The 14,772-nt window shown below is 35.1% G+C and overlaps 1 protein-coding gene across 2 annotated transcripts in view; it reads right to left on the reverse strand.

Annotated features, from left to right (window-relative positions):
• Positions 1-14,772, reverse strand: part of LOC140165647 (integrator complex subunit 11-like) — a 64,972-nt gene that overhangs the window by 5,283 nt on the left and 44,917 nt on the right. For both annotated transcript variants that reach the window (XM_072188942.1, XM_072188943.1), the window contains 4 exons: positions 4,442-4,479; positions 4,081-4,205; positions 2,225-2,403; positions 108-235 (listed from right to left, as the gene is read on the reverse strand). In XM_072188942.1, coding sequence (XP_072045043.1) covers positions 108-235; positions 2,225-2,403; positions 4,081-4,205; positions 4,442-4,479 — 470 coding nt within the window. The remainder of the gene's footprint in view (positions 1-107; positions 236-2,224; positions 2,404-4,080; positions 4,206-4,441; positions 4,480-14,772) is intronic.

A 14,772-nucleotide genomic window follows, 5' to 3' on the forward strand; every position in this document is an offset into this window, starting at 1 on the left:
ATTTTCCCATGCTTTTTAAATTTGCATTTTGAAGCAGTTAAGGGCTCAGATAGATACGTCGCTATCTGATTCCTCAAGTGAAAAGCATGAAATCAAAAATGTCCTACCTCTTGAGTTTCTTCTGTAGTACCTCCATTGTCATGGGTGATATGGCAACGGTGGATGTAAAACGTATCTCATGTTCCATCACTCCTAGCTGCTGCATCACTTTGCTGGGTTCATCTAATTGCAATTTCTGGAGGTCAAAAGGTCAATTCAAGTGAAAATCAAATAAGAGTTACCTGCTGAGTTATTGCAATAGGCTATTCCATTTAAAATCCACACTACCCCTGAGGAAGATTTTGGAAATATGTTCCACAGAGGGGTAGGAATTTTTAAATGGAATTACGATAGGCAGCTCCATTTGAATTTCATACACCCTCTGAGAAAGATTCAATCTGAATCTTCCACAGAGGGTGTATGAAATTCAAATGGAGCTGCCTAATGTGCTAATTCCATTTAAAATTCCTACTCCCTCTGTGGAACATATTTCCAAAATCTTCCACAGGGGTAGTGTGTATTTTAAGTGGAATAGCCCAATTCCAAACAGATGGGTCAGGAGAATAAGACTACTTGTAAAACTCTTTTCATTTCACATCAGTTCATGTATGGACAAACAGTATTTATTAAGTACAAATATTTCTTAAGCACCAAAATGTTTTTTGTATCCAAAACATTCACTAACTAAAAAGGTCAAAATATCTTTTTGATTCACAAAGAAATCTTATATATCAAGTAATTTCTGTCCAATAGGGAACATGATTAGGGCATCAACTTCTGATTGCAAGGGTGTGGTTTCAAATCCAGCATGCCCAACATGTTGTGCACTTGGGAAAGACCCTAATGGGAGCTGTTAAGGGTAGCCATATACTGGTGCCATTGTTGGCAACCACACTGTGAGATATTTCCCAGCAGCAGCGGAATATATGTGACGTGTCATGTCAAAAGGAGACACTTTTGGGCAGGTTATCAATTTTGAGGTTTTTACATATCTTAAATATAAAGATATTTTGCTCCACAACGCCGTTTTCCCCAATGAAATCAAACATTCCTAAGCGAAGATATTGAGTTTGTAAGTTATGGTATTATAAAATTGGAAATTGAGATATCGGCCTTTGAAAATATTATTGACAATGGTGAGAGTAGGAATTACCTTGAAAAATGTCTCAAAAAATACAAGATGCCACTTATATTCCGGTCTGAAACTATCAGACAATATTTTTAACATTAATAGCATCACAAATTCGCAATAAACCAAAATTGTGAAAAAATCACCCCAAGCAGATTTTTGTCTATTTCTCCATTTACGATCCTGCCCAAAAGTGTCTCCTTTTGACATGACACGTCACATATAATGTAAAGTGCTTTGAACAAATTGAAAAGGTGCTACCACAGTCAGATCCACAATTAAACTCATTATTGTTGCCCAGCAATAATCACAAAGGTTGGGACAATGTATATTTCATGCATCCCCACTCCTGGTCGATCCTTCATGTAATTATTTTGTGTAAGCTAATCCTAACTCTAACCCTAATCCTAACCCTAAGCCTAATCCTAATCATAACCCTAATCCTAACCCTAATCCTAACCCTAATCCTAACCCTAAACTAACCCTAACCTTAACCCTAACCCTAATTTTGTGTAAAATTACATGAAGGAATAACCCCACTCCCCTTAATCAATGTTCAATGCTGAAAAATAGTGTAAGGTGGTTGCACTAAATGTTAGCTCCATCTTTACTTCAAGAGGAGAGAGGGTAGGAGAGTATAGCAAGTGCATAACATCAACTATGAACATATCATATTTTACCACCTCATCTAAAATTAAAAACACCAACAAGTGTCCTAACAATTTTCGCACAAGATGCATGGTTAGTATCAACTGCTACCAGAATAGTGTTTCAAGATGTGACATACATACATTCGAAATTGATACCATACACTACGTGCATTTTCATTATGATTCAGATTTAGTTGAATGGGATGATGACCAGCCAAGTTTAGTAATAAAGTGATAATGTTGTATATTATTGTTGAGTGACTTTGTTACTGATTGTAGCAACAAAACTGGCTACCTTTTTGATTTTATAAATTCCAACATGCATCTACTTCCGTAACTGTGTTTGCATAATGTTTAACAATTTAAAATCTCTTGCATTATCTAGTCAATTACATGTACAACTCACATCATCTGATATGATCATAGCTCCATGCATGGTCTTGGGCCTCTTGACATCATGTGGCCCTGTGCCAAGCATTGGGAATGTGCTCCTTTTGAGTAGATTGAGTGAGACGTCTGCGATGACATTAATTTTGCCTGAGATTAGCGCTGTCTCACCATTGGCTGGCATGAAACACCCAATACCTGCAGAAGAAAAGATACAAATATTGGCTGGTTTGAAAATGAAGTTTTCATTGAAAAGTTTTATCTGTACATGTTGGATTACATTATTTTGCAAAGACCCTTCAAACTGGCTAACTACTTGTCCTGATCAATCTGTTAAAAGAACAGGTCACGCCTGGGTCATGTGATAAGCTATGCAGCTTGTTCGGCGAATAAGGTGCTGATGTGATGATGATGGGAATATGGGATTCAAGTGGCCAATCAGAACCCACTTCCTATTTACACAGCAAACAGCACCAAATCAGATAGTGCGAAGGGTATTTGCAAAATAGTGTAGTATTATTATGAAAACAAATCTAAAACTTGTTTGCAAATCACATTCCCCACCACTGATATCAAAGGAAGCAGTGTACCAAATAATGTTTGAGAAAATAAGCTATCATCTAAGAGGGTCACAAAAGGTTAAAGCTAGCACTGTGTAACAAAATTCCAATGAAGTATTCATGTCAAGCTAAGGATTGAACAGATTTACCCAACAAAGAACTAATTCACCTAAATAATGAAGTACATTTAGGGTGGGGGTGGGTGGACAGACCATGAAATTTTTGCATCATTATATTGGACAGATGTTTCAAATGGACAAATCATATATCAAAATGTTAAGTAGAGTCTGGAGAATCTTTTCTGGCATGTTGTCAAATTTGTAACCTGTGTGTTTTATTCTGTTTCCATGGCAATGGTCACACTATTTAAGGATTTTTAAGTAACTTTATTTTTCCTAGTAAAAAGCAGTTTCACTTATACAAATTACTTAAGGGATCTAGAATGAGCGTTTATGGCGTTTAGACAGTATTTTTTGTGGGACATGAGAGCACCTCAGATGTGTCGAATTGCATTCTGAATCTGAAGCATGTCTTTCTGATATCAAATAATTTTCATTTTTGAAATTAGCGATATAATACAAATTTTATGACAAATTATTAAAATTGGATATTTTTCAAATTTTTGATATATAACAGCCCTCGAAGTAAATTTGATAAATCTAATGATATATTCTTAAAGTGTATGTAGGTGGGATGAAAAGCCGACGATCAATTGAAAATTTTGACCTTTTATATTAAAGATATGGATTTTTTCCCAAAAAGACCTATTTTTTTGGTGTGTTTTGGGAAAAAATCCATATCTTCAATCTAAAGGTCAAAATTTTCAATTGATCGTCGGCTTTTCATCCCACCTACATTAACTTTAAGTATAAATCATCAGATTTATAAAGTTTACTTCGAGTACTGTTAAATATCAAAAATATCAATTTTTAATGATTTGCCATAAAATGTGTATTAAATTGCGAATTTCAAAAAATGAAAATTATTTGATATCAGAATGACATTCTTCGTATTCAGAATGCAATTCTGATATGTCTGATGTGCTCTAATGTCCCACAATAAATACTGTCCAAATGTTCATACCCCTTCCCTTAACTGAATGACAATAAAAGATAGGATTTTGTCTTTTGCCTGTCCAATATCCTGTCATAATGGATGGGCTGGCCAATATTTCTATCGTAGGGGACACGCCGGCATCCACTACTCAAAATATTGGCCAGCCCATCCATTATGACACGATATTGGATAGGCAAAAGACAATAATCATATCTTTTATCCTCTAATTCATACTCGGTGATAATTACCAATCTCTTACCGAATTCTTGAGTGATCTTATTCTTGAGGAATTCCATCTTCATTGCTTCTCCGTGCACTAATAACACATTCCTGGGTTCACATTGCCTGATTAGCTGCATTATACCCTTAGCATCAGCATGAGCGCTGAAATGAACAATATCATACATGAATTGAAAATGATAGCAGTGACAAAATTTGTTCAACAACACACTCGTAACCAACCTGAATGGAGAAGGCCAGTTATTAACAAGCTTGTATTGGTTGGAGGTCAAACAGAATCTAGAAAGGCAAGATTTCACCTCAAAATATTTCCACCTGACAATCTATTTATGGATGGGGGAATCAAGAGATATATGTTTGCACTTATAAACAGTACTTACCTGAAAGACATGTACTGCACTGAAAGCTTGACCTCAATCTGAAGTTACAAAATAAAGAAAATAATCAGTTATTTGGTGCGATTATTAAAAGACTCATTTTGCTTGATTATGCATGTATCCTGTAAAGTGTGCTGAGGCTTGTAGACTATGCCATAGTCTATTTTTGATACTAAATAAAAGCATGTTATTAATGTTAATCATGATGAAAGCTTCTCGAAATTATACTGATATTTATTACATCAAAATATATACTAGTATAAAATTGTTATGAAAAAGTTTATATAATTATATTAATGACAGTAAAAGTAAAGTGTACGTAGGCTTATATTATTGAATGCAACATAAATGATCATAATGTCATAATTGTATTGGCACTTCACTGAACAATCTGCAAGTTTATTAATCATAAAATTCCAGGTTAAAAATAGACTATGGACTTCCAATTTTAAGCGGGATTTTGAGTGGGCAAAGTCCCTGACACTCATACTGTCAATCACACTTGTTTATCAATCAAATTTAACCGCAAGCAAATACAATACGCGCTCATGCACATAGTGACGCGTTCATGCAATTACACAACACAATGGCGGCAGACTTGTGTACCATGTAGTTATTAATGGTAATGATAGGTACCGGAGGATTTAAACCATAACGAGATCTGGGCGACCAATCACAAGCCAGATCCATTTAAAGATGCATTACATCATGGCCAATTTTAGTAGGCCAGATTTCCGACAATCTCATCCATAGAAGCTCATAGACAGCCGTGTTAAGCATCTCTAACCGCAATCCAATGTCAGTAGTCCACTTGGGGAGCTAACAAACAGAGGGTGTAGGGTGACTAAAAAGATCAGATGTGAAAATCTATCAATTGTGCACACATTAATTAAATCAGAGTTTTAAGCCCAAATACAATACCCAGAGTATATGCAGAATGGGCAAGTGGACTACGGGGTAGTCTATGAGGCTTGTGGATCACTGTCTGTGCGTAGCACACTATAAATCACTGCAATTTTAGTTGCATTATACCCTTAGCATCAGCATGAGCACTGAAAATAACAATATGTGAATTAATGTGTGAAATCATGTAACCTGTAAAGTGTGCTGAGGCTTGTGGATCAACGTCTACGCGTTGTGCCTGTGCGTAGCGCACTATAAATCACTGCACTTTTTAAAATCTTGTGTACAGTACGATAAAATAGAGCAGCACGACCAAGTTAAAATAGCAAAAAAGAATCTCCATGAGGGAAAATCATGAGGGTGAAATCACTCTTGGAGAGTGAAATCACACTTGGAAAGGGAAATCACTCTTGATGAGTGAATCAGTCTTGGAGGGTATAATCAGTCCTGGGGAGTGAAATCACTCTTAGGGATGAGTCACTTGGGAAAGCAGTAGTAAAATACCTGAGGTTATCTGTGGTATTAAACATATATTTTTGCAACCTGATGGGGTTATGCCCCTATGATGCTAGGTCACTGGGATAAATAAGTAATTTCATTTGACAGTGGGTGAAAGCCTGGGTGAGTGATAAGTATGGTAAATAAATAAATAGGGGGACTTGTACTTTTTCAAAGTGGTTTTGGACACTTTTTTTAGGAAACAGAAAACCTTTGCACACACTCATCCCCTTCAGAAGGACTGGACATATAAAACAAAAGAATTTGAAGAAAGTTAAATACTATTATTGGCTATAATTATTATCTCAAAATCAATAAGCATAAAAAATCAGGAACACCAACATTTAATTGACCTACATGTATAACATCATGCATTATTTTCCTCTATCCCAGTCTAGTTTTATATTAATTCTACATGCATCAAGGCAGGATGTAAATAAGCACCATAACACTTGTGCAGTTCCTTTTAGTACATTTAATACTTGTGTATAGTTCCTTTTACATGAAATACATGTTCATAGTTCCTTTTACATCAATTACAAATTCAAAGTTCCGTTTACATCAAATACTTGTTTATAGTTCCTTTTACATCATAGAACCTTGTCAGAGATAATTCTGCCAAACTAAATCAAGGATGCTTAAAGTGAAGCAATTTTCTCACACACACTGGTTTTCTCCTTGCTGATAAATCAAGTCTCCATGATTTGTTTTCACTGATCCTCTGTTTGAACACATATTTACTGCAGATCAAGTTTTCATCATGACGTTCTCACTGATCTACCTGTTTGCTATTTTCATTTCCACCATGGAATCATCCGGTGAATTCATCTACCCAAAAGGATTACCTTGTAAAGTACACAACAGGACAGCCTTAGACTGTAGCAACAGGAAACTTACAAATATTCCACTGCTGAAAGAGGACAACATCAAGAATTTAGATTTGAGTTATAATCAACTTGAAACTGTCATTGGCACAAGTTTTATTCATCTCAATTCACTTCAAGAGTTAGATTTGAGCCACAACATTGTGACTAACATATGCTTTGAAATAGACTTATCCTTGCGAGTGTTGAACTTGAGCTACAATAAGATTTTTAGGAGCAGCACCACTGCATTTACAGGACTGAAAAAGTTGGAATTTCTACAGGGTGTATCAAAATGATTGGTACCGAAGACTTCTCATTTTTTGCCGATTTTTTTTACTATTTTTGTGTCATTTTGGGGTTAGTTGTTTAAATATTTGTAAATATAGTAGTTTTATCTTCTCTAAGAATTTTAGATAATAAAGATAGCATATTCTATTTAGAAGTTACATGATTCTAAAGGAAAGTAGGTGTTTTGACACTTTTCATCGTAACGCTGGATCAGTAGCACACCATTTTCAAAGCTCTATTTTACTGCAAATACCTTGTGAGGATGATATGTTGAAAATCATGGAAATGTTTAATATTTTCTTTGCCTATTTCTTCATTCATAATATATATAAATGTTATAATCAATATTTATTGCTTGAGAGTAATATTATTGACTTGAATAATTTAGGTGGGGTGAAGAAGAAGTTTGTGTATCAACACCATCCAGGGCGGTAATTTAAGTTGTATTATTGAGATTACTAAGTAGATGGTGTGTCAGAATGGCTATAGACTGTAGACAGCGTTGGTTAGTATAGACCTGGTAAAAGTTATTGGAATGGCTCCACAATATTCGACACTTCAGTGTGCATTCATAGTTAAGAATTACTGGTCGACACGAAGCTATGGAGAAGTGCAGAGAAGATTTAGGAGACAGTTTCTATAGGCAAGGCGTATCCCATGCAAACATGCAATAACTTGCAATGCTTCAAAATTTGATATGGGCAGTTACAGAATGGACCCATCCCAGGTGTTAAGTTTTTTTCAAGATAGGGCTTCACCTCACACTGCCAGAGTCGTAAGGCAGGGACTTCAGGAACTATCTTTCTAAAAGCATGTGTAAAGCAATTTTATGAATTGAAGAGTATGTATGCAATAAATGGTTCAAGCAGTGAACATATTCAACTTGTGTTGTGTAAGTCAAACCATGATTATGTCGATCTTCGTTTAAATGACAATAGCTCCCAGATGCATCAACCTATCAACTTCAGATTAATAGATCAACAAGTTAACATATGCCCTTTCTATTTATAGTACAAAAACTATATTAATTAGCAATTTTATATTTTTTATATATTTTTGAAAATGTCACATAGCCCGGTACCAATCATTTTGATACACCCTGTACATCTAAGCCATCAAAATGACCTTACATTACATAAAATCACGTTTCACTCTACTACATCACTGAAAAGGCTAGATATTGCTCACTGTAGTTTGGACAGTCTATCACCAGCAGTATTCAATGAGCTACATGTATTGAAGGAGCTTGATATATCTCATAATTTCATACAATCTTTACCTCGATCAGTATTCAAAGGACTGACCAGTCTTACTCACTTGGATATAAGCAATAATTTCAGAGCAGCATTAATAGATTTACCAGCTGGCCTGTTCAAAGACCTCATCAGTCTGAAATGTTTAGACCTGCATCGGAATTACATATCAAGTTTACCAGAGACATTGCTTGTGAATCTCATCAATCTGCAACATTTAGATCTATATAGGAATGGCATATCAAGCTTACCAGAAACATTGTTTGTGAATCTCACCAATCTGGAATATTTAGATCTGCACTCGAATGACCTATACAGCTTACCAGAGACATTGTGTGTGAATCTCATCAATCTACAATATTTAGATTTATCCGACAATATCATATCCAGCTTACCAGAGACATTGTTTATGTGTCTCACCCATCTAACATATTTAGACATTTCTTGGAACTCATTAACCTCTACACCATGTAAGGCAATAGAAGGTCTCAAAATGTTATCAATGCTGAATATGGATGGCAATAAATTTGACTATGTAACTTGTCCTATTGGGAATATGACTGATCTCAAAGAGCTGTTTATATCAAAATCTATAGGATATATGCCAAAATATACTGAATATTGGAATGAAACCAAATGGTCAGAACTAATTACAAGATTACCAGCTTCACTAGATACCCTGCACCTTGAGGTACATCCTTGGGATAGTGTATTTCAAACTGTCAGGACTGGATCAGTATTGAACTCATCTGTATCATCATTGTACATTTTGCATTGTGGTATGGGTATATTTGATGATGCCTTTACTATGTTTCCAAATCTGCAAAATTTGAGTATTACTTTCAAATGTTCGAATTATGTTGAAAATGCCATAAATGCATTTAAATATGCCTTTCGCAGCTTATCACAACTGAAGTCACTGGATCTCAGTAGGAATGGTTTTACTGAATTTCCTGGTGAAGTATTGGCCGTACTTGCAGACTCACTAAAACACCTGAATTTAAGCAATAATAACATAAAGGGTCTATTCAATTCTACACAAAAAATCAGTTTACAATTGGAATCTCTGGATGTCTCACATAATCCCATATCTGAATTGAACCTTGACTCACATGGCAATGTGACTGATGTGCATTTGAATGATATCGCTACATATGAGATCTGGATGTATCACATCAATACAGCCCTTGGATCTATTGACATTTCACCTGAAGAAAATAGAGTTACAGTTTATTATGCAATCTCTCAGCCATTGTGTACAACAGCACCGGGACTAAAGGAAATTAAATTCAATAAACTAAACTTCCTCAATGATACATATCAATTTGTATGGGGTAAATGTTCACATCTCATTTCACTTGCCATATCAGACTCAGAAGGAAGCATTTTTGATAAACAACAACTTTCCCATTTTCCTCACCTAAAAAACTTGACAATGGCCAACTGTAAACTGTCATCAATTTACCAATTCTTGCTAAAGAGTCATAGCCTGCAATATTTAAATTTGAGTAACAATAACATAATCAGCATTAATGGAAATGACTTTTCTTCACTAGTAAACCTCAAGCACATGGATCTCAGTCATAATAAGCTAGAAAGCTTGCCAGAAAAGCAATTTCATCATATGTCAAATCTGGTCTACCTTAATTTGACAGGAAACAAACTTGTCAATTTGAATGGTTTGAAAGGTCTTCATAGCCTACAAACACTAACTGTGTCCATCAATGCACTGACTACACTTCCTACCTTCTTGATAAAAACACCATACAACTTGCTGCATGTTGACTTTGGCAACAATTCCTTTACTTGTACATGTGATATAAAGCCCCTACAAGACTGGATACTGACCAATAAGAGAACACACATAGATCCGAAGCATTGGTACATGTGTCAGTCTCCAACAATCTATTATGGACTTGGTATCACACGATTTAGTTTAGACTGCAGTTTGCACCTTGCATACTACATTCTCATCAGTAGCTTGACAGTCCTGATTGTAATTTGTGTAATAGTTGCTACCATTTACAAGAAATATCGATGGCGCATACATTACAAATTCTGGGTTTTATTTTATCAGAGAAGATATCAACGATATGTAGACAATGATGATGATGCTGACATCATGAATAGCGATGATGAGGATGATGTTGATGCTGATCACAGATATGAAGCACCAATCATGCGGCGTCAATATCATGCTTATGTTGCCTACCACAGGGAGAGTCAAGCATGGATAGATGATCAACTCATTCGAGTCATTGAGGATGGACAAGAACAGTTCCGCCTTTGTCTGAAAGAAAGAGGCGACATTCCAGCGGGGCACTATATTCTCAATGCCATATGCCACGGTATTTATAAAAGCCGCAAAACTATTGCTGTTTTATCAGAGAATTTCATGGATGACGGATGGTGTCATTATCAGCTACAGATTGCACAAATGCGATTGGTTAGAGAGAACGATGATGTACTTATTCTTGTACAAATTGGAGAAATTCCTGATGACAAAAAGACACTGTTGCTTCGTCAGATATTATGTAACAAGGAAGTGTTGAAGTGGACTGAAGATCCAATTGGACAAGAATTGTTCTGGAATCAGTTAAAGATGGAACTACGGAAACCAGCGCGAGTTGATCGTAGATTTGAACAAATTTAAAAATATAATTCATAAAAAGAATATTGTTTTAAGAGATTTCCAGACTTAATAATAGTCTGATAACAATGATTGTATAAATAGTTGTGATATTAAGAGCTTTTCGATAATTTTATTTTATTTTAACAGCGCTGTGTAAATATTAAAGTGGATAGATAAAGGATATATATTACTACTCTTGAAGTTCCTTGAATCTGCTGTTATGGCCTAAAAGTTTTTGAGTTACTAACTCTGACAAAATCCGGAGGTTTATATAATTTAATAAATAATCACCATTCAATTGGTGCTTGCATATTGTTTTAAAGAGTTGAGTTGAGTTGAGTTGAGTTCCCTACTTAACAAACACTGAAAGAAAAATTTCAAAATTTATAACTTTTTATAGGTATGCCATCTTTTCAAGCCTAATATAACTCGAAAATATGTTCAGCAACTTGTTCAGGATTAGTAGGACTGTGTCACATTATGTTTTCTTACATATTGACAGATATCTAAAAACTCATAAGAGTTGTTAAGGCGAGTATACAATGTTTAAAAGTCCTTAAACTCTCTACAAACTGGTCCAATTGCTCATTTCACTATGCTATTGTGAATTTTGAAAACAAGTTTTCCAAAAACTGACTTGACACATAAGTGTCAGCTTAAACAATTTAATTAATTTAAATACTTTGGTGTTGTTCTTGATTCTTTAATGTCTTGGTCACAACAAGTAAATAAAATGTCAGCATATATCTTTAAATGTTGTATTAAGGTGTCTTGCAGGATCACTCAAAGTGGGAAATTTTAGACAGTGTTTTGTATTGTACCGAGTGTCCAAAAAAAGGTTACATGTAGATTTTTGAAAATAATCTAAGTTAATGTTAACAAATACAAATGACCTTTGCATGACAAAATCTATGTACCCTCTACTAGTACCCCTGTGAAAGTCAAGCTCATAACTTGCATACTTAGTCTGCATTCAACACATTCCTGAGCAAGCTGATTACGTGCAACACAAAGTTCATTACCACCGTCACATTCACTGTGCATATTTTGGCGAGGCATTTGAGTAGACCCAGTCATAGCATGGCAGATGCAGTATTTTATACTGATGCGCAGATATAAAACCCTGTGTTTAACTCTCAATTAATCATTGAGGTTAGATTGAAATGAGAACAAATAGATGCCATATATATAATTGAGAGCTCAGACTCAATGATAAATATTTGATCTTGGGCACAGCATTTGTGATTATTTGTAAGTGCCAGTGACATTTATTAGCATGCTGCATGTGTAGTGTACACCCTCTCTGATATTTATCACAAGTATATTACCTACAAAACACCAACATCAAATGAGAAATCAACATCTCTAAGCTCAGCAATCTTTTAAAATGTGACACAATATGGTCCATGGAAGCCAAAGGCGGCAAATTTGAAATTGAAATAAAGCAAAAATATGGAGTAAAAACAATAACATACATAAGAAAATACATATCACAAACCTTCATAACTTTTGAACCAAATATGCTAAACCTTTGGTGTTTTCAGTATATGATAGCCTATTTTGTATTTGGTAAAAATTAACCAACTCAATTTTCAAAACTGACTCCTTGGCCTCCATGGACCAACTTGTGTCACAAATACACTACTAAAAAAAATGTAAGGTTGGAAACCCGACAATCCAGATTTGCATCCATTCTTTTCGGTTCTTGTGGTGATGCCTGAAGTGTTTTACAGTGTCATGGACTTCAATATTCAGTGGTGTGAGTGTTCTGTTGTCTAATCATTACTTAATGAAATGACACTCATCTGATTTACAATGTTAATGTTGTTTTGAAAAATAAATGCTAATAAATAAGTGTGACTCTTTAATTTTTTGAGTATGTAAATTTCCAAATTACCACTTTGGGGAACATATATATATACACATGTATTTGGTATACATGTAGGTTTGTGTCTGTAACAGTCTATACAGGATGCTTGATGGCCAATGAACTTGATTTAATAGAGAGAGGATGAGTTTCCTGCATAAACAAAACCTAGATGTCCTTCATGCCATCACGTGCATTATTTCCTTTCAGTTCTCAGCTTATGTATTCATTCCACATTGTGTAGGAATGAAAACAAAACCTAAATGTCCTTCATGCCATCACACATGTTATTTCCTCTTGGTTCTCAGTTTATACATTCATTCCACATCGGTATAGCAACGAAAACAAGTTATTTCAGTATTAAAGAAAACTCCCAAAGATAGTTGCAACATACTAAACAAGGAAAAGTGACTGGACAGTGGAACACAATATTGACACAAAATCAAGGATAAGTCTTCTTCACAATTCAAAAATTTTCTATTTGATGCACATTTTGTAAATCAAGTCTCCTTGATTTGTTTTCACTGATGCTCTGTTTGAACACATATTTGCTGCAGATCAAGTTTTCATCATGATGTTCTCACTGATCTACCTGTTTCCTGTTCTGGTATTCGGTGTTGAACCATCCAGCAAATTTATCTTCCCAAAAGGATTACCTTGTAAAGTACACAACAGGACGGCATTGGACTGTAGCAATAGGAAACTTACAAGTATTTTGCCACTGATCGATGACAACATCAAGACTTTAGATTTGAGTTACAATCAACTTGAAATTGTCAATGGAACAAGTTTTATTCAATACAAATCACTTCAAGAATTAAATTTGAGCCACAATTCTGTGAATAACATCCATTTTGAAACAAGCTTGCCACTGAAAGTGTTGGACTTAAGCTACAACAAGATTCTAAGTATCAGCACTGATACATTTACAGGATTGGATAAACTGGAAACTCTACATCTAAGCTATCAAAGCCATCTCACATTGCATGGAAGCCCATTTCACTCTACCACATCATTGAAAAAGCTAGCTATTGCTAACTGTGGTTTACACAGTCTACCACCAGCAGTATTCAATGGGTTACATGTATTACAAGAGCTTGATATATCTCATAATGTCATAGATTCTTTCCTTGAATCAGTATTCAAAGGTCTGGCCAGTCTAACTCACTTGGATGTAAGCAATAATCTAAAATATCCGGTAATTTACTTTAATTTACCAGCTGCACTGTTCAAAGACCTCATCAGTCTGGAATATTTAGATTTCCATTCCAATTACATTCATTTCATACCAGAGACATTGTTTGTAACTCTCATCAATCTGCAACATTTAGATCTATCTACCAATTTCATATCAAGCTTGCCAGAAACATTGTTTGTGAATCTAACCAGTATGGAATTTTTGGATCTGCACTGGAATCGCATATCCAGCTTACCAGAGACATTGTTTGAGAATCTCATCAGTCTGCAATATTTAGATCTATCTTCGAATAACATATCAAGCTTACCAGAGACATTTTTTGTGAATCCCACCAATCTGAAGTATTTAGATCTTTCTTGGAATGGCATAACAAGTTTGCCAGAAACATCATTTCTGGGTCTCGCCAGTCTAATATATTTAGACATTTCTTATAACTCATTAATCTCTACACCATGTAAAGCAATAGAAGGCCTCCAAATGTTATCAACAATGAAGATGGATGGTAATGAATTTGACTATATAACATGTCCTATCAGGAATATGACTGATCTCAAGGAGCTGTTTGTATCACATTCTATAGCGGGATATGGACCAGTACAATACACTGAATATTGGAATGAAACCAAATGGTCAAAACTAATTACAAGGTTACCAGCTTCACTAACTAATCTGCACCTTGAGGTATATCGGAGGAGTGTATTTCAAACTGTGATGGCTGGGTCATTATTGAACTCATCTGTGTCATCACTGCAAATTTCTTATTGCAGATTGGACCATCTACCAATTGAAGATGATGCCTTTAGTATGTTTCCAAATCTTCAAAATTTGA

Source organism: Amphiura filiformis, chromosome 12 (assembly GCF_039555335.1).
Source record: "Amphiura filiformis chromosome 12, Afil_fr2py, whole genome shotgun sequence".
NCBI classification, from domain to species: Eukaryota; Metazoa; Echinodermata; class Ophiuroidea; order Amphilepidida; family Amphiuridae; genus Amphiura; species Amphiura filiformis.